General features: G+C 45.7%; 1 protein-coding gene across 1 annotated transcript in view; it reads left to right on the top strand.

Annotated features, from left to right (window-relative positions):
- The first annotated feature begins 2,511 nt into the window (after positions 1 to 2,511).
- LOC121540742 (anoctamin-3) overlaps positions 2,512 to 21,429 on the top strand; it is a 90,367-nt gene continuing 71,449 nt past the window's right edge. Inside the window, exons 1-4 of the mRNA XM_045217615.1 lie at positions 2,512 to 2,670; positions 3,039 to 3,261; positions 12,310 to 12,449; positions 12,781 to 12,936. Coding sequence (XP_045073550.1) covers positions 2,512 to 2,670; positions 3,039 to 3,261; positions 12,310 to 12,449; positions 12,781 to 12,936 — 678 coding nt within the window. The remainder of the gene's footprint in view (positions 2,671 to 3,038; positions 3,262 to 12,309; positions 12,450 to 12,780; positions 12,937 to 21,429) is intronic.

A 21,429-nucleotide genomic window follows, 5' to 3' on the forward strand; every position in this document is an offset into this window, starting at 1 on the left:
TACATGAAGTAGTATTGTGTTGGTATGATGGACTCCTACATGAAGTAGTATTGTGTTGGTATGATGTACTCCTACATGAAGTAGTATTGTGTTGGTATGATGTACTCCTACATGAAGTAGGATTGTGTTGGTACGATGTACTCCTACATGAAGTAGTATTGTGTTGGTACGATGTACTCCTACATGAAGTAGGATTGTGTTGGTATGATGTACTCCTACATGAAGTAGGATTGTGTTGGTACGATGTACTCCTACATGAAGTAGTATTGTGTTGGTATGATGGACTCCTACATGAAGTAGGATTGTGTTGGTATGATGTACTCCTACATGAAGTAGTATTGTGTTGGTATGATGTACTCCTACATGAAGTAGTATTGTGCTGGTATGTGATTTGATGGGAGGGTAGAGGGTAGTATTATTGTGTTGGTATGTGATTTGATGGGAGGGCGGTAGGATTGTGTTGGTATGTGATTTGATGGGAGGGCGGTAGGATTGTGTTGGTATGTGATTTGATGGGAGGGTGGTAGGATTGTGTTGGTATGTGATTTGATGGGAGGGTGGTAGGATTGTGCTGGTATGTGATTTGATGGGAGGGTAGAGGGTAGTAGGATTGTGCTGGTATGTGATTTGATGGGAGGGCGGTAGGATTGTGTTGGTATGTGATTTGATGGGAGGGTGGTAGGATTGTGCTGGTATGTGATTTGATGGGAGGGTAGAGGGTAGTAGGATTGTGCTGGTATGTGATTTGATGGGAGGGCGGTAGGATTGTGCTGGTATGTGATTTGATGGGAGGGCGGTAGGATTGTGTTGGTATGTGATTTGATGGGAGGGTGGTAGGATTGTGCTGGTATGTGATTTGATGGGAGGGTAGAGGGTAGTAGGATTGTGCTGGTATGTGATTTGATGGGAGGGCGGTAGGATTGTGCTGGTATGTGATTTGATTAGAGGGTAGTAGGATTGTGTTGGTATGTGATTTGATGGGAGGGTGGTAGGATTGTGCTGGTATGTGATTTGATGGGAGGGTAGAGGGTAGTAGGATTGTGCTGGTATGTGATTTGATGGGAGGGCGGTAGGATTGTGTTGGTATGTGATTTGATTAGAGGGTAGTAGGATTGTGCTGGTATGTGATTTGATGGGAGGGTAGAGGGTAGTAGGATTGTGTTGGTATGTGATTTGATTAGAGGGTAGTAGGATTGTGCTGGTATGTGATTTGATTAGAGGGTAGTAGGATTGTGTTGGTATGTGATTTGATGGGAGGGCGGTAGGATTGTGTTGGTATGTGATTTGATGGGAGGGTAGAGGGTACACTGATGGTAATAAACTCCTACTTGATGACACCATGACACCATGTCACCATGGAAATCTGTGACAGAAGGGACCCCTGAGTGATTGGAGTCATTCCCTCCTCCTTCTCCTCTCAGAGGGGCGCTGGTAACCTCGAGGAGCAGGCCAGTAACTGGAGGAATGCCGGTTCAAACCCCAAGGGAAAATAAGGCAATTAGAGGAAAGATTGGTATCAGAATCTCAGGGTGCCAACTACTGCCATTGTACCCTTGAGCAACTTAACCCCTGCAGCTGACCCTGTGCTGCTCCCAGCCTATGAATGGTGTCCGGGTTAGGGGAACAACACAAGACAGCAAAAACTCAGATTTTCGATTCACATTGGACAATTCAATTAATCTCTCTCTCTCTCTCTCTCTCTCTCTCTCTCTCTCTCTCTCTCTCTCTCTGCTCTCTCTCCTCTCTCTCTCACCCCCCTCTCTCTCTCCTCTCTCTCCCCCTCTCTCTCTCTCTCTCTCTCTCTCTCGATTCTCTCTCACCCCTCCTCCTCTCTCGCTCCTCTCTCTCCCTCCTCCTCTCTCGCTCCTCTCTCTCCTCTCTTGCTCCTCTCTCTCCCCGCTCCTCTCTCTCCTCTCTCTCCCCCCATCTCCTCTCTCGCTCCTCTCTCTCTCCTCTCTCACTCCTCTCTCTTCCTCCCTCTCTCTTCTCTCACTCCTCTCTCTTCCTCTCTCACTCCTCTCTTCCTCCCTCTCTCCTCTCTAACTCCTCTCTCCCCCACTCTCCCCTCTCTCACTCCTCTCCCCCCTCTTCTCTCTCACTCCTCTCTCCCCCTCTCCTCGCTCACTCCCCTCCCCCTCTCCTCGCTCACTCCCCCTCTCCTCGCTCACTCCCTCCCCCTCTCTCTCTCTCACTCCCCTCTCCTCTCCTCCTCTCACCCCCTCTCTCCTCTCTCACTCTCTCTCCCCCCTCTCTCCTCGCCTCCTCTCCCTCCCCTCTCTCCTCTCTCTCCCCCTCTCTCCTCCTCTCTCTCCCCTCTCTCTCCTCTCTCACTCCTCTCTCCCCCTCTCCTCTCTCACTCCTCTCTCTCCCCCCTCTCTCCTCTCTCCTCCTCTCTCTCCCCCTCTCTCTCTCACTCTCTCTCTTCCTCCCTTTCCTCCCTCTTCTCTCTCTTCCTCCCTCTCTCCTCTCTCTTCCTCCCCTTCCCCCTTGCTCCCCTCTCTTCCTCCAGGCATGCACACAAGCATCAGTGAGATCCTGAAGGAGAAGACCCTGAAGCCGTCCCGTCGCAGCCTGCCCTGCCTGGCCCAGAGCCAAACCCACCCACAGAACATCAACACCTTCCTGTCCATGCCCCTCACCCCCGACGACAAGCCCCAGACACACCCACAGGCAGGGATTTTATTTTAATTAGGTCACGATCAGGGGTTGGGGTCAATTATTTTTAAATTCCAGTCAATTCAGAAAGTAAACCAAATTCCAATTTCAATTCCAAAGTTTGATTTTGCAGGTGTTCGCAAGTGTTTGCATCTTTCTCATTTTGAAAAGGGAGGGGACATTTGGCCCATAGACTTGCCCATAACATGCAAAGAGAGGGGTGGAGCTACCGCTCTGCTTCTGCTCCTCGTTCTAGTATTCTTCTAGTATTTTCTGGTATATTTTAACACAGATTTTACTTATGGGTTTCTAAGATTAAGAGACATAAACAAAAATAAACGTTTTAAATCGCGATTCTCAAATAAATGCATGTTTTCTTCCAGCTCTACCCTCAGGACCATCTGCAGTCAGAGCCTCAGCTCCAGGTTCAGGACCAGGCCCAGCTGGTCGACCCCTGGCCACAGCACCAGGCCCAGGACCAGGCCCAGCTGGTCGACCCCTGGCTACAGCACCAGGCCCTGGACCGCTGCCAGCTCCAGGCACAACACACCCAGCCTCTGACCCACAGTCACAGCACTTCCTGCACCCTCATCTCCTCCAAGACAGGTCAGTCGGTCGGTCAGTTGGTCGATCGGTCTGTTTGTCCGTCCGTCTGTCTCTGTCCTCCCACAGCCTGACGGAGATCTATACATGTACAAACACCCAAAGTAAAAGCAGCATACGCTTTTATCCACAGCGGCTTGCAGTGCAGTGTCGTCTTAGTGTGTATGTGATTCCTGCAGGAAGTAAACCCATCTAACGAGGTCGTGGTGGTTTGATGCAGGGGAGACCATTATGGTCTAACGAGGTCGTGGTGGGTTGAGGTAGGGGGAGACCATTATCATTTAACGAGGTCGTGGTGGTTTGATGCAGGGGAGACCATTATGGTCTAACGAGGTCGTGGTGGTTTGATGGAGGGGGAGACCATTATCATTTAACGAGGTCGTGGTGGGTTGATGCAGGGGGAGACCATTATCATTTAACGAGGTCGTGGTGGTTTGATGCAGGGGAGACCATTATGGTCTAACGAGGTCGTGGTGGGTTGATGCAGGGGAGACCATTATGGTCTAACGAGGTCGTGGTGGTTTAATGCAGGGGGAGACCATTATGGTCTAACGAGGTCGTGGTGGGTTGATGCAGGGGAGACCATTATGGTCTAACGAGGTCGTGGTGGGTTGATGCAGGGGGAGACCATTATGGTCTAACGAGGTCGTGGTGGGTTGATGCAGGGGGAGACCATTATCATTTAACGAGGTCGTGGTTGTTTAATGCAGGGGGAGACTATTATCATTTAACGAGGTTGTGGGGGTTTAATGCAGGGGAGACCATTATCATCTAATGAGGTCGTGGTGGTTTGATGCAGGGGAGACCATTATCATCTAACGAGGTCGTGGTGGTTTGATGCAGGGGAGAACATTATCATCTAACGAGGTCGTGGTGGTTTGATGCAGGGGGAGACCATTATCATCTAACGAGGTCGTGGTGGTTTGATGCAGGGGAGACCATTATCATTTAACGAGGTCGTGGTGGGTTGATGCAGGGGGAGACCATTATGGTCTAACGAGGTCATGCTGGTTTAATGCAGGGGGAGACCATTATCATCTAACGAGATCGTGGTGGTTTGATGCAGGGGGAGACCATTATCATTTAACGAGGTCGTGGTGGTTTAATGCAGGGGGAGACTGTTATCATTTAACGAGGTCGTGGTGGTTTAATGCAGGGGAGACCATTATCATCTAACGAGGTCGTGGTGGTTTGATGCAGGGGAGACCATTATCATCTAACGAGGTCGTGGTGGTTTGATGCAGGGGAGACCATTATCATCTAACGAGGTCGTGGTGGGTTGATGCAGGGGGAGACCATTATGGTCTAACGAGGTCATGCTGGTTTAATGCAGGGGGAGACCATTATCATCTAACGAGGTCGTGGTGGTTTGATGCAGGGGGAGACTATTATCATCTAACGAGGTCGTGGTGGTTTGATGCAGGGGAGACCATTATCATCTAACGAGGTCGTGGTGGTTTGATGCAGGGGAGACCATTATCATCTAACGAGGTCGTGGTGGGTTGATGCAGGGGGAGACCATTATGGTCTAACGAGGTCATGCTGGTTTAATGCAGGGGGAGACCATTATCATCTAACGAGGTCGTGGTGGTTTGATGCAGGGGGAGACCATTATCATTTAACGAGGTCGTGGTGGTTTAATGCAGGGGGAGACTATTATCATTTAACGAGGTTGTGGTGGTTTAATGCAGGGGAGACCATTATCATCTAATGAGGTCGTGGTGGGTTGATGCAGGGGGAGACCATTATGGTCTAACGAGGTCATGCTGGTTTAATGCAGGGGGAGACCATTATCATCTAATGAGGTTGTGGTGGTTTGATGCAGGGGGAGACCATTATCATTTAACGAGGTCGTGGTGGTTTAATGCAGGGGGAGACTATTATCATTTAACGAGGTTGTGGTGGTTTAATGCAGGGGAGACCATTATCATCTAATGAGGTCGTGGTGGTTTGTTGCAGGGGAGACCATTATCATCTAACGAGGTCGTGGTGGTTTGATGCAGGGGATACCATTATCATCTAACGAGGTCGTGGTGGTTTGATGCAGGGGGAGACCATTATCATCTAACGAGGTCGTGGTAGTTTGATGCAGGGGAGACCATTATCATTTAACGAGGTCGTGGTGGGTTGATGCAGGGGAGACCATTATCATTTAACGAGGTCGTGGTGGTTTGATGCAGGGGGAGACCATTATGGTCTAACGAGGTCGTGGTGGTTTAATGCAGGGGGAGACCATTATCATCTAACAAGGTCGTGGTGGTTTGATGCAGGGGGAGACCATTATCATTTAACGAGGTTGTGGTGGTTTAATGCAGGGGGAGACCATTATCATTTAACGAGGTCATGGTGGATTAATGCAGGGGAGACCATTATCATTTAACGAGGTCGTGGTGGTTTGATGCAGGGGAGACCATTATCATTTAACGAGGTCGTGGTGGTTTAATGCAGGGGAGACTATTATCATCTAATGAGGTCGTGGTGGTTTGATGCAGGGGAGACCATTATCATCTAACGAGGTCGTGGTGGTTTGATGCAGGGGAGACCATTATCATTTAACGAGGCTCGTGGTGGGTTGATGCAGGGAGACCATTATCATCTAACGAGGTCGTGGTGGGTTGATGCAGGGGAGACCATTATCATTTAACGAGGTCGTGGTGGTTTGATGCAGGGGAAACCATTATCATTTAACGAGGTCGTGGTGGTTTGATGCAGGGGAGACCATTATCATTTAACGAGGTCGTGGTGGTTTAATGCAGGGGAGACTATTATCATCTAATGAGGTCGTGGTGGTTTGATGCAGGGGAGACCATTATCATCTAACGAGGTCGTGGTGGTTTGATGCAGGGGAGACCATTATCATTTAACGAGGTCGTGGTGGGTTGATGCAGGGGAGACCATTATCATCTAACGAGGTCGTGGTGGGTTGATGCAGGGGAGACCATTATCATTTAACGAGGTCGTGGTGGTTTGATGCAGGGGAAACCATTATCATTTAACGAGGTCGTGGTGGTTTGATGCAGGGGGAGACCATTATGGTCTAACGAGGTCGTGGTGGTTTAATGCAGGGGGAGACCATTATCATTTAACGAGGTCGTGGTGGTTTGTTGCAGGGGAGACCATTATCATTTAACGAGGTCGTGGTGGTTTGTTGCAGTGGAGACCATTATCGTTTAACGAGTCGTGAAGGTTTAATGCAGGGGGGACCATTATCATTTAACAAGGTCGTGGTGGTTTAATGCAGGGGGAGACCATTATCGTCTAACGAGGTCGTGGTGGGTTGATGCAGGGGAGACCATTATCATCTAACGAGGTCGTGGTGGGTTGATGCAGGGGAGACCATTATCATTTAACGAGGTTGTGGTGGTTTGATGCAGGGGAAACCATTATCATTTAACGAGGTCGTGGTGGTTTGATGCAGGGGGAGACCATTATGGTCTAACGAGGTCGTGGTGGTTTAATGCAGGGGGAGACCATTATCATTTAACGAGGTCGTGGTGGTTTGTTGCAGGGGAGACCATTATCATTTAACGAGGTCGTGGTGGTTTGTTGCAGTGGAGACCATTATCATTTAACGAGGTCGTGAAGGTTTAATGCAGGGGGGGACCATTATCATTTAACAAGGTCGTGGTGGTTTAATGCAGGGGGAGACCATTATCGTCTAACGACGTCGTGGTGGGTTGAGGTAGGGGGAGACCATTATCATCTAACGAGGTCGTGGTGGGTTGATGCAGGGGGAGACCATTATCATCTAACGAGGTCGTGGTGGTTTAATGCAGGGGGAGACCATTATGGTCTAACGAGGTCGTGGTGTTTTGATGCAGGGGGAGACCATTATCGTCTAACGAGGTCGTGGTGGTTTGATGCAGGGGGAGACCATTATCATCTAACGAGGTCGTGGTGGTTTAATGCAGGGGGAGACCATTATCATCTAACGAGGTCGTGGTGGTTTAATGCAGGGGGAGACCATTATCGTCTAACGACGTCGTGGTGGGTTGAGGTAGGGGGAGACCATTAACACTGTCAGACACAGCATCATGACATAGATTGAGGTTCCTCTCTCTGCACTATAAGTTCTACTGTTTATCATATCATAAGTACTTAATCCACTGAATAGAATGGTACTTAATCCACTGAATAGAATGGTACTTAATGCACTGAATAGAATGGTACTTAATGCACTGAATAGAATGGTACTTAATCCACTGAATAGAATGGTACTTAATGCACTGAATAGAATGGTACTTAATCCACTGAATAGAATGGTACTTAATGCACTGAATAGAATGGTACTTAATCCACTGAATAGAATGGTACTTAATGCACTGAATAGAATGGTACTTAATGCACTGAATAGAATGGTACTTAATGCACTGAATAGAATTGTACTTAATGCACTGAATAGAATGGTACTTAATGCACTGAATAGAATGGTACTTAATGCACTGAATAGAATGGTACTTAATGCACTGAATAGAATGGTACTTAATGCACTGAATAGAATGGTACTTAATGCACTGAATAGAATGGTACTTAATCCACTGAATAGAATGGTACTTAATGCACTGAATAGAATGGTACTTAATCCACTGAATAGAATGGTACTTAATCCACTGAATAGAATGGTACTTAATGCACTGAATAGAATGGTACTTAATGCACTGAATAGAATGGTACTTAATGCACTGAATAGAATGGTACTTAATGCACTGAATAGAATGGTACTTAATGCACTGAATAGAATGGTACTTAATGCACTGAATAGATACTTAATGCACTGAATAGAATGGTACTTAATCCACTGAATAGAATGGTACTTAATGCACTGAATAGAATGGTACTTAATGCACTGAATAGAATGGTACTTAATGCACTGAATAGGTACTTAATGCACCATCATGGGAGATTTGTTTATGACAATTCTGAATGCAATCGCAGGAAAATCACTTTTGAAGGCAGTTTTGGATGGGGATCCCAGCTTAACATTGCTACCACGTTATTTTTCTACTCCCAAAACTGTGCGTGTGGCATCATATTTTAATTTTTCAATGCATGGTTTAGGCACAACAGAGCTCTTAAAAGGGCAATGGCGTTTTAAAAGGGCAATGACATACACTACATGGACAAAAGTATATTTCAGCCACACCCGTTGCTAACAGGGGTATAAAATCGAGCACACAGCCATGCAATCTCCATAGGTAAACATTGGCAGTAGAATGGCCTTACTGAAGAGATCAGTGACTTTCAACGTGGCACCGTCATAGGATGCCACCTTTCCAACAAGTCAGTTCATCAAATTTCTGCCCTGCTAGAGCTGCCCCGGTCAACTGTAATTGCTGTTATTGTGAAGTGGAAAGGTCTAGGAGCAACAACGGCTCAGCTGAGAAGTGGTAGGCTACACAAGCTCACAGAACGGGACCGCCGGGTGCTGAAGTGCGTAGCGCTTAAAAATCGTCTGTCCTCGGTTGCAACATTCACTACCGAGTTCCAAACTGCCTCTGGAAGCAACGTCAGCACAAAAATTGTTTGTCGGGAGCTTCATGAAATGGGTTTCCATGGCCGACCAGCCGCACACAAGCTTAAGATCACCATGCGCAATGCCAAGCGTCGGCTGGAGTGGTGTAAAGCTGGAGTGGTGTAAAGCCGCCATTGGACTCTAGAGCAGTGGAAACACGTTCTCTGGAGTGATGAATCACGCCAAGATGGCTGCACAGTGGCTTCAATACAGCGCCCCCTGTCAGTCATCCAGGGTATATACACGTAATATTAATTTGAAATGATTGCGAGACAGCTTCAGGAGGTTGGGAGACGTAAAGCGGTGGCTTTACCACTGAGGGGAAAACCATGCAGCGGTTTGGTGAGCAACACACCACATAAAAGACTCTGTGGAGTGGTTAAATGTCACTGCTGAATGGGATAAGAAAAATCATCCGCCCCTTTTTTAATAATGAAATCCTGTAGCAGTAGGAGAATTCACTCAAAGACTATTTCACATTCGAATGAGCAGTTAGCGCGACTCAGAAGTCTCCGGATTGCATCCCAAAATGACACAGTATTTCCCCACGTAGTGCACTACTTTGCACCTATGGCTCTGGTCAAAAGTAGTGCACTCAAAAGTAGTGCACTATTGCCATTTGTGACACAGCCTCTGTCTATTCTGAGCATGTCTCCCAGCAGTGCAAATACACCCTGGTGCCAGAACTGGGAGAAGGCTAGTTAAAAATATAATAATGTTGCACGCGATTTCATGGAACTAACGTTGCGTCTCTCTCGAGTCATGTTTGGGTTCATCAGTAAAGACCGAGGGGATAAAAGAGCTGAGCTCTGTCTGTCTGAAAATCCCTCTTTGGATTAAAGAAAACCAATAAACCTTCCAGGCTTTCAGACTCTGCGAGGCAGAAGGACTGACGTGATTTAGCTTTGAACTCCCACTCACCCTTTCTTCCTGGTGCTTCCATAGGGGCTAGGCTTCTTCCCAAATAGCACCCTATTCCTTATATATAGAGTCCTATGGACCCTGGTCAAAAGTAGTGCACTACGGAGGGAATAGGGTGCCATTTCAGACGCTGCCCTAGAGTAGAAACGGTTCACAGAATGAATGCTGACCTTTCTCCAACCTCCATACAAGACATTGATGCCAAACAACAAATACAGGTAACTACATTGCCAGTTGGTAAGAATGTAGCACTAACAAGGTTGTGGCTGCAATTCCTGCAGCAATCACATAGTGTAGGCTATGCTAACACAGAGTGTAGTGTAGTGTTGTGTTTTTGGGGATAAAAGGGTCTGTTTCCAGTTGAGGCTCGCATCTACTACAAGACCGTGGTGCTTGCCTACGGAGCTGTGAGGGGAACGTCTCCTCCTTACCTTCAGGCTCTGATCAGACCCTACACCCAAACGAGGGCACTACGTTCATCCACCTCTGGCCTGCTGGCTCCCCTTCCTCTACGGAAGCACAGTTCCCGCTCAGCCCAGTCAAAGCTATTTGCTGCTCTGGCACCCCAATGGTGGAACAAGCTCCCTCACGACGCCAGGACAGCGGAGTCACTGACCACCTTCCGGAGACACTTGAAACCCTACCTCTTTGAGGAATACCTGGAATATTATAAAGTAATCCTTCTTCCCCCACCCCCCAAAAAAAAAAAAAGGTGGTTGTCCCACTGGCTATCATAAGTTGAATGCACCAATTTGTAAGTCTCTCTGGATAAGAGCGTCTGCTAAATGATGTAAATGTAAATTTAAATGTCTGCTAACTGGCTCTACTTCCTGTCGTGCCCACTTCACCACAATGCGGATTGACCATGTCTGTCTGTCTTTGGCAGAAGCTGTGAAGGACCGCTATGTATAGAAGGAACAGCATTGTTCAAGTAATACCTTAGCATTACATTGATTCAAACCAGAAGAACACAAATAACTACAGTGGCTTGCGAAAGTATTCACCCACCTTGGCATTTTCCAATTTTTTTTGCCTTACAACCTGGAATTAAAGTGGATTTTGGGGGAGTTTGTATCATTTGATTTACACAACATGCCAACCACTTTGAAGATGCAAAATATGTTTTATTGTGAAACAAACAAGAAATAAGACAAAAACTGAAAACTTTAGCGTGCATAACTATTCACCCCCCCCAAAGTCAATACTTTGTAGAGTGACCTTTTGCAGCAATTACAGCTGCAAGTCTCTTGGGGTATGTCTCTATAAGCTTGACACATCTAGCCACTGGGATTTTAGCCCATTCTTCAAGGCAAAACTGCTCCAGCTCCATTAAATTGGATGGGTTCCGCTGGTGTACAGCAATCTTTAAGTCATACCACAGATTTTCAATTGGATTGAGGTCTGGGCTTTGACTAGGCCATTCCAAGACATTTAAATGTTTCCCCTTAAACCACTCAAGTGTTGCTTTAGCAGTATGCTTAGAGTCATTGTCCTGCAGGAAGGTGAACCTCTGTCCCAGTCTCGAATCTCTGGAAGACTGAAACAGGTTTCCCTCAAGAATTTCCCTGTATTTAGTGCCATCCATCATTCCTTCAATTCTGACTAGTTTTCCATGAAAAACATGGTGTTCTCGGGGTGATGAGAGGTGTTGGGTTTGCGCCAGACATAGCATTTTCCTTGATGGCCAAAAAGCTCAATTTTAGTCTAATCTGACCAGAGTACCTTCTTCCATATGTTTGGGGAGTCGCCCACATGGCTTTTGGCGAACACCAAACATGTTTGCTTATTTTATTCTTTAAGCAATGGCTTTTTTCTGGCCACTCTTCTGTAAAGCCCAGCTCTGTGGAGTGTACGGCTTAAAGTGGTCCTATGGACAGATACTCCAATCTCCGCTGTGGAGCTTTGCAGCTCCTTCAGGGTTATCTTTGGTCTCTTTGTTGCCTCTCTGATTAATGCCCTCCTCGCCTGGTCTGTGAGTTTTGGTGAGCGGCCCTCTCTTGGCAGGTTTGTTGTGGTACCATATTCTTTCCATTTTTAATAATTGATTTAATGGTGCTCCGTGGGATGTTCAAAGTTTCTGATATTTTTTTATAACCCAACCCTGATCTGTACTTCTCCACAACTTTGTCTCTGACCTGTTTGGAGAGCTCCTTGGTCTTCATGGTGTCGCTTGCTTGGTGGTGCCCCTTGCTTAGTGGTGTTGCAGACTCTGGGGCCTTTCAGAACAGGTGTATATATACTGAGATCATGTGACAGATCATGTGACACTTAGGTTGCACACAGGTGGACTTTATTTAACTAATTATGTGACTTCTGAAGGTAATTGGTTGCACCAGATCTTATTTAGGGGCTTCGTAGCGAAGGGGGTGAATACATATGCACGCACCACTTTTCCGTTATTTATTATTTAGATTTATTTTTAACAAGTTATTTTTTACATTTCAGTTCACCAATTTGAACTATTTTGTGTATGTCCATTACATTAAATCCTAATAAAAATCAATTTAAATTTCAGGTTGTAATGCAACAAAATAGGAAAAACACCAAGGGGGATGAATAATTTTGCAAGGCACTGTACAGGTCCTGACCCACTGCTCATCCGTTCTGTGTCTGTCTAGGTCTGTCAGAAGGTGTCAAGGACCACTACGTGGAGGAGGCAGAAGCTAGTGCGTACGAGGCAGGAAGGACAGACGAGTCGTTTCTCATTCAGAAACCTGCCACCCGAGCCAAATTAGAGTCATGCGCAGATTCGCTTCAGGTACCTCATGCACGTGCACACACAGAGACACACACACCCCCACACACACACAGACACACACACAAACCCACACACAGATACACACACACACAGAGAGACACACACACACACACACACACACACACACACACACACACACACACACACAGAGACACACACACACACACAGACACACACACACACACAGAGACACACACACACACACAATAACCAGAATGACATTGCACCAATCTTTTCCAATGTCTCACAGTTACGCAGCTTTATGAATGTGTTATGAATGCCTTTTGTAGGAACCCTTATCAGTATTACTGATAAACACATATTTCCGTAGGGGACCAACCCCGGGCAGCCCTCTGGCCTGCTGTTCAGAGATGGGAAGAAGCGTATCGATTACATCCTGGTCTATAAGAAGTCCAGTCCTCTGGTGGAGAAGAGAGTCACCTTCGAGAGGAACCTGAGAGCTGAGGGGCTGATGCTGGAGAAAGAGGTAGGGTAGGCCTACATACTCTAATATACTAAAGTATACAGTAAATACCAGTGTTGTAGTACGTCTCGAGTCCGGTCTCCGGACCACATATTGAGTGTCTCTGTGTCGGATACATTTGTACTCGGTCTTGACTCGGTCTCGGACAGTGAGGACTGTCGTAATTCCTTCCCGAGACCAGAGGAGTAAAAAAAACTCATAATTATCAGCTCCCATTCAGTCAGCGTATAAATCTGCTCTCGCCAGGCCAAATATATACACTCCTTTCTTGAAACATGAATACAGTATCTTAACAGCCTTTATATCTATTATAGATATATGTTTGCCCAGTGGCGAACCTATAGGCCTTCAGTGTGTGACAGGTTCGTGATTCTGAAAGGACAGCAACCGTAACCGTAATACCAGCGCACTCATGTAGGAGAGTGCACTTTTTGTAAAACACAAAGGGCCAGTGGTGTAGCGGAGGGTATACTCAGGTATAAACCGTATACCCACTTCTTAATCCCTACTAATGCGTATCTAAGTAGTGTAGTGGAGGTTTACGATTCATCAATTATACAATCGAGAAATCATGCACAAAGTAGCTTACACAATCGCAAAGCACGTGAAATATATTCACACACATAGCCTAGTTTCAGCGGAATATCATCTGCAGGCAGCAAGAGTGTGCAGTTCTCAACTGGTTTTGGCGCAGTTCACAGAAGAATGACATCGGTAGCCGGTAGGGTAGGAAAGACGTTTCAACTTATGATATCTACCAGGAAATGCTAACTAAGGCAATAATGGGTATGCAAACCAGGTATTGAAAAAGTTTAGTCCAAAGTGTTGGTTAGTAGGCTATTTGTGATGCGCAATTGTCATCATGAGCTGTTTGCATCAGGGGCGTAGACATGGATGGGCCTGGGTGGACAGAGGCCCACCCACTGGGGAGCCAGGCCCTGACAGGCCCACCCACTGGGGAGCCGGGCCCTGACAGACCCACCCACTGGGGAGCCAGGCCCTGACAGGCCCACCCACTGGGGAGCGGCCCTGACAGGCAATGGGCCCTGACAGGCCCACCCACTGGGGAGCCGGGCCCTGACAGGCCCACCCACTGGGGAGCGGGCCCTGACAGGCCCACCCACTGGGGAGCCAGGCCCTGACAGGCCCACCCACTGGGAGCCAGGCCCTGACAGGCCCCACCCACTGGGGAGCCAGGCCCTGACAGGCCCACCCACTGGGGAGCTAGGCCCTGACAGGCCCACCCACTGGGGAGCCGGGCCCTGACAGGCCCACCCACTGGGGAGCCGGGCCCTGACAGGCCCACCCACTGGGGAGCCGGGCCCTGACAGGCCCACCCACTGGGGAGCCGGGCCCTGACAGGCCCACCCACTGGGGAGCCGGGCCCTGACAAGCCCACCCACTGGGGAGCCGGGCCCTGACACCCAATCAGATTGATGTAGTTTAAGCATTGTTGTGGACCATCACATTTTTGTATATTTTTCTATTTTAAATAAAGTGTGATTTCGAGAGTGAAAATCTGATACATCTATAGGAAAACTAATTTTTAAAAACATAGGATTTTTCACACAGGGTGCCTTTCCGTCACTGGGTGGGCCGTTTGGGAACTTTTAGGCAACATTTGAGTTAACCCACTTCTCCAGGCACCACTACACCACTGGATAGGGCCGATGGAAAGACAGCAGTCACACACAGCATGATGTTAAAGGTTAAGCAGTCACACACAGCATGATGTTAAAGGATAAGCAGTCACACAGCATGATGTTAAAGGATAAACAGTCACACAGCATGATGTTAAAGGATAAGCAGTCACACAGCATGATGTTAAAGGATAAGCAGTCACACAGCATGATGTTAAAGGATAAGCAGTCACACAGCATGTTAAAGGATAAGCAGTCACACAGCATGTTAAAGGTTAAGCAGTCACACACAGCATGATGTTAAAGGATAAGCAGTCACACACAGCATGATGTTAAAGGATAAGCAGTCACACAGCATGATGTTAAAGGATAAGCAGTCACACAGCATGATGTTAAAGGATAAGCAGTCACACAGCATGATGTTAAAGGTTAAGCAGTCACACAGCATGATGTTAAAGGATAAGCAGTCACACACAGCATGATGTTAAAGGATAAGCTGTCACACAGCATGATGTTAAAGGTTAAGCAGTCACACAGCATGATGTTAAAGGATAAGCAGTCACACACAGCATGATGTTAAAGGATAAGCAGTCACACAGCATGATGTTAAAGGATAAGCAGTCACACAGCATGATGTTAAAGGATAAGCAGTCACACACAGCATGATGTTAAAGGATAAGCAGTCCACACAGCATGATGTTAAAGGATAAGCAGTCACACAGCATGATGTTAAAGGATAAGCAGTCACACAGCATGATGTTAAAGGATAAGCAGTCACACAGCATGATGTTAAAGGATAAGCAGTCACACAGCATGATGTTAAAGGTTAAGCAGTCACACAGCATGATGTTAAAGGATAAGCAGTCACACAGCATGATGTTAAAGGATAAGCAGTCACACAGCATGATGTTAAAGGATAAGCAGTCACACAGCATGATGTTAAAGGATAAGCAGTCACACAGCATGATGTTAAAGGATAAGCAGTCACACAGCAGGATGTTAAAGGATAAGCAGTCACACAGCATGATGTTAAAGGATAAGCAGTCACACAGCAGGATGTTAAAGGATAAGCAGTCACACAGCATGATGTTAAAGGATAAGCAGTCACACAGCATGATGTTAAAGGATAAGCAGTCACACAGCAGGATGTTAAAGGATAAGCAGTCACACAGCATGATGTTAAAGGATAAGCAGTCACACAGCATGATGTTAAAGGATAAGCAGTCACACACAACATGATGTTAAAGGTTAAGCAGTCACACAGCATGATGTTAAAGGATAAGCAGTCCATCAACTCGTACATAATAAGCCAGTAGGTCCCAATCAGAAGAATACAAAAACACGACCATTAAGCATTTACCAATCGAAATGTACAACTATTACTTCCCATTGCAAAAAACATTTCACGTATAGCACAAAGTAACCTGAGACCTAAAGTTTAAAGTGGAACTGACAGCGTTTTAACTACTTTGCAGATATGAAACAAACAGACAATCATAATATCAGTCAAAAATAACAAATCTCCAGTTTATGCTACAAAACCAACTTTATAAGATGTTTTAAAAATTGGTTCTATTTGACTCAACATTCCATGACGTACACTAAGGCATTGTTGGCAGAATAGATGGATGCAGTTCAATGCATGATTCATATAATTCACCAATACATTTCTTGGTAGTCCCAAACAGATTGCTATCAGGTTGTAAATCACAGCTGGCCTGGTACATTGTTTGCTGCCTGCATTCGGGATGCACTGTTTCAGTTTCCATGACTCAATATTCTGGACAAAAACGGATGAATGTAACTAAGGCTGGGAATGTCAATACAATCAAACTAGCAAGGGCAATGATCACAAGTCAGTCATAACGTGGCTAATAGGTTAGCGTATCTATTTATGTAGCAAGCTAAAAACACAGAGCCTGACGTTAGCTAGATAGCTAGCTGCTAGGAGGATGTAATGCCATTGGAGGAGTGGGTGAGTGACTGACTTTTTCCCCTCATATCGTTTATCGGTGGCTATACACAGCTAGAGATGCAGGTGTCATTTGGTTAGCTAGCAAGAACTTGAACGACTGTTATCCAGTTAGCATATCTCTTGCGTTCGCAAATTCACTCTGGCTATCTACTCCGATTTCAGAGCACTCTCATCTGAGTGTGCCAGAGCGCAGAATAACTGATGTATTTACGAACGCGCAACACCCGCTGAATATGACCGGTGTCAGTAAAGTACTATTTAGTCACCAACGCTCTAGATAACATGTAAACAGCCTAACCAGCTCTGCTACGCCGAGTAAAATGGTCAGAGTGAGGTGTTCTCTCATTTGTGTCTGGAAGTAGCTAGCAAGCTAGCCAACTCTAGCCAGTTAGCTTGGGTGCTTGGTTGGGACAAGCATGCATTGGCAGGCAAGCTGCTGAAGGACGAGGAGGCTACATTTCCCCATCATTTATCAGTGCAATTTTGACGGCCAACTAGCTGAAAAAGTTTGAGAGGGTTTATCTAATGTTCCTTCGTTAGATTTTAGCTCATCTTGCTCTGGCTAGCATTAGTTGTTGTTGTTGTTGTTGTTGTTGTTGTTGATGTGCATAAATGAGGGAGACAGAGCCTACCTTTTCATGGTTGTTTGAACAATAGGAATGTGAAGTTCCCAAATGTGACCGACCGCCTTGAATCGGTCTTATGTAGCAACATTTGAAATTGTGTTTTTTTTACATTGGATAAAAGTTGAGACTCAGAGCTACAAAATGGTATATCATACACTGCATTTGAGGAACAATTGGAAAGTAATTCTGCTTTGAAAGTTGATAAACTTGTAACCCCACTTTTTGAGAAAATGGCCGATGAATGTTTTTGCTACTGGAGAGCTTTTCTTTGTCTACACCCATTCAGCATTATTCACACCCTCTTAAGCCTTAGCCCCACCCATCTCTTTAAGGATTCACGTGTGAGGTCATGTGCTAAAGGTCATGTAGTGTGGTAAAGATTAAGTCTAAAAGTGGTAAAAGTAGTAGCCTACAATAAGGAAACATTTCAGGTAAACAGAAAGTATCCAGATACAAATATTTTATAAATATCAGATGATGCTTACCCAGACACACTTGTCTAAATTGATGGGTCATGTGAAAGAAATGCTATAACCCCTAGCCACATCTTGCTAAGTGGATGGGTCTCTACAGAAGGTGTAAACAGTACAGCGAAATGGTTACTTGCATAGTAGCAATATCAAAAATAGATAGTGTCAATATAAAGAAAAAAATAACAAGTGTCAATGCCAGTAGAGAAAAAACCAAATAATATACAGTATGTACAAGAACAATATCAGTGATACTGGTGATAGATGAGGTAGTTATATGCATACAATCAGGGGTAAAATGGCTGAGCAGCAGGATAAAAAATAAAATTGTAGCAGCAACGTATGGCGTGTGTGTGTTAGGAGAGACTCATGTGAATGTCCATAGAGGCACTGCAGATAGTATGAAAATGTATGCACTCACTAACTGTAAGTCGCTCTGGATAAGAGCGTCTGCTAAATGACTAAAATGTAAAATAGTGCTGATGACTGGGAACTCGCCCCCAGTGGTGAACTGGTCCGTCCGAACCACGCGTGAACAAGGGAATCTATATTCGGAGAGCCTGTTTCTGTCCTGCCCTTGACTTTGGTGCAGGGCATGTGATGTCCATAGCCTCTTCGTTGCAAAACTCCCTGATCTTCTCAAAAAGATAAGTTTGTCTAGCTGTGTCCAGTCCAGGTGGTGCTTGTACAGGCAGACCATCTATGGGAGGAAGGATGTCAGCGTTGTAGAGCAGCTGAAACCTGGTCCCGACTGAGTCAGAACGCTCAGACCATCTATGGGAGGAAGGATGTCAGCGTTGGGCAGCAGCTGAAACCTGGTCCCGACTGAGTCAGAACGCTCAGACCATCTATGGGAGGAAGGATGTCAGCGTTGCGCAGCAGCTGAAACCTGGTCCCGACTGAGTCCAAACGCTCCTTGGCGACAACAACACCAGGCTCCAGAGCATCAAAGCTGTAAAACAGGAAATAACCAAATAAATTTGAGAAGACATTACAACCTCGCATAACATCAATTCACCTCCCAAGTTTAGATAAGAAGAATAACCTCATACAATGCAATGAAAATTATATTCACCTGAAGTGCTGGTACTGCTTGATCTGTGGCAGCGGCCTGAAGTACGGAGTCATGTGTTGTTGCCAGCCATCGCTTTCCACCAGCACCGTACCATCCTCCAGTCCAACCAGCTGTGGGATGTTGACCCCTGTCACGGTGCTGTCCTTCACAACACCAGCAATCTCGGACAAAGTGTTCACTCTGGTCTTTCTGAAGCACCGCTTGATGAGGCCGAAGCACCAGTCGGGGTAAAACTTGGTGTGGCCTGTGATCAGGAAGTGAAGGTCCAGACTGTGGTGTGGCCTGTGATCAGGAAGTGAAGGTCCAGACTGTGGTGGAGCTGGTCTGACAGGGCACAATACCAGAGCACAACTTGTTCTTGTTTTGACTGCTGCAGTTGATCACAATTCAGGTCCACACGTGTTTCCCAGACTCTGTAGTTGGTGAAGAAATGGTGCATGTAGTTGATGACTGCGCTGCTGCCTTTGCTGGATGACATGCCTTCATCAATCAAGTAGTTGACTTGTTGACTGGTGGGGGAGAGTCAGGCGTGGTCTACTGATGCTGAAAGACAAATTCCAGACACAAATATTTTAGCATTATTATACAATAGATTGCCGTAATCACCGTCAGACACACCTGGCTAATTTGATGGGTCATGTAATCATCTGGCAAAGTCAAGTCTTTTGTTTAGACATGTAGCTAGCTAGCTAAACAAACATAACCATAATACCAATCCAGAGAGTACTAGCAATACAAACAGATTGTCATAGCTAGCTAAAGTTAACCAAATAGGTTCAATGTTAGCTAGTTAGCTAGCTAACATTAGGCTATAACTAGCAATGCAAATTGATTTTTAAAAAACGCTTCACGGCAGACTGCAGCCCCTTTCATTAAATAAGACGTCCTGTGTCGTTTCCGTTTTTGTTTGTACAGCTTGCTTGGCCCGTTCTGTCGAGTCACTCTGGTTCACACTGACCGTGTGCAATGCCATAAGAATCATCAGATATTTCTCCCCTCTCTGTCACGGATGCCATGGTTGCCCTTAGTTTGAAGATGTAATCCGGAGACAGGTGTTTTATACAACAGCTTTCTGGGTTCTCTTTTCGACTACCTCCGCATTTGCAATCAAACGCCAGAATTGTATTAATTAATCTCCTTATCATATTCCGCTTCTACCAGACTTTCCACTGATTTCAAAACTCGGTCAACTTCTTCAGTGACAACAACACTGTTGATCGCCGTTTCTTCCCCATCACTGTCATCAGAAGACTATACAATGTCTTCTTCAATTAAAATGTTTTTACCCAAATCAGGGATTTCCTCATCGTCTGATTCATTATCAGAGTCAGAAAGAGTCAGCATGGTACCGGCGTCCTCCTGAAAGTAGTCCATCACAACCTTTTCCCACTGGCCAATGCGAAATTCATCTCTCGGCATGTCCAGCCCATTCATTATCTCAGCCAATCATGGCTAGCGGGAAGGTTCCCAGTCTTTTCCTGTGGCTAGACCAACTAGGCTCGTAATTTAACAATATTATTCATATTTACAGATGGCATACAAGTTTGTTATTAAGGCACATTCATGTTCAAATGTTCCAGAAGGCATTTCTGCCAAAAAAACACATTTTGATACAAGAATAGAAAAAAAAACAGTTCCAATGCTTCTCCTGTGACGTCGTGCCTTGCGACATATGCCTAGTTTCCTGAAACGAGTCACAAATGTAAGAGGACACCCCGTGGTGTTTTACATATTTGCAGAAATCCATTCAGGTGTATTTTGTGGCTTTTGACAAATGCCTTCTAATGATCTAACGTAGCGCTGTTGCAACTGCCTGTAAACACACAGTCCAGGTCAAAGTGAATGATGGCAGGCTCATGTGGCAAATGGCTTGTTTGAATAGAGGTCTACTGTAGCTCTGATTGGCTATAGCGCACCGGTCTGTGTAGACTCTGGTCCTAGAGTTCGGTTTTATTTACTGCAGTGTCTATTAATTGTCCAAACGCACGGCTGCTTTCCCACTCTATATTGATATAGAGTTTTCACAAATGCCTTAATATACATAATTCCCAAACATTATAAGAATTTATGAAAACGGGAAAAATGACCATATCTAAGTGGTCGCTTGTCAGAAAATGTTTTTAAAAAGTGTCATATTCTTCCTGGGGGTGTATATGAACAGATTTTAATAAGATTTCATGTTGCTAAAATGCTGTCAGTTCCACTTTAAATACAACAATGTTTCTCACACAAAAAATTATTTTCAAAGAGATGGCTAACAACAGCAAGCGCACTGCAATAAAAACCACAGTTCCACTCACCACATGATGATCATTTGAAAGTTATTCTTGAAAAGGGAGAAGCTAACAAATTAGCAACAACACCCTCTTTGATAACACCTGCTGCAGCCGCTGCAAACTAGCCGACAACAAAAGCTAGCTAGCTAGACCGTGGGAAAACTACTGCTCGCTATTGTGCAGTGACCTGTTGGCCTTCAAGAAGGCAGAAGTTTCAATACGTTTTTGTAAAAAATGGTCCCACCCATTAAGTCAAAATGTGGTTGATTCCACTGTCACTCCAACATTTTGCCCTTACATTTTTTGTCATTTAGCAGACGCTCTTATCCAGAGCGACTTACAGGAGCAATTAGGGTTAAGAGCCTTGCTCAAGGGCACATCGACAGATTTTTCACCTAGTTGGCTCGGGGATTAGAACCAGCGACCTTTCGGTT

Source organism: Coregonus clupeaformis, unplaced genomic scaffold (assembly GCF_020615455.1).
Source record: "Coregonus clupeaformis isolate EN_2021a unplaced genomic scaffold, ASM2061545v1 scaf1147, whole genome shotgun sequence".
NCBI lineage: Eukaryota > Metazoa > Chordata > Actinopteri > Salmoniformes > Salmonidae > Coregonus > Coregonus clupeaformis.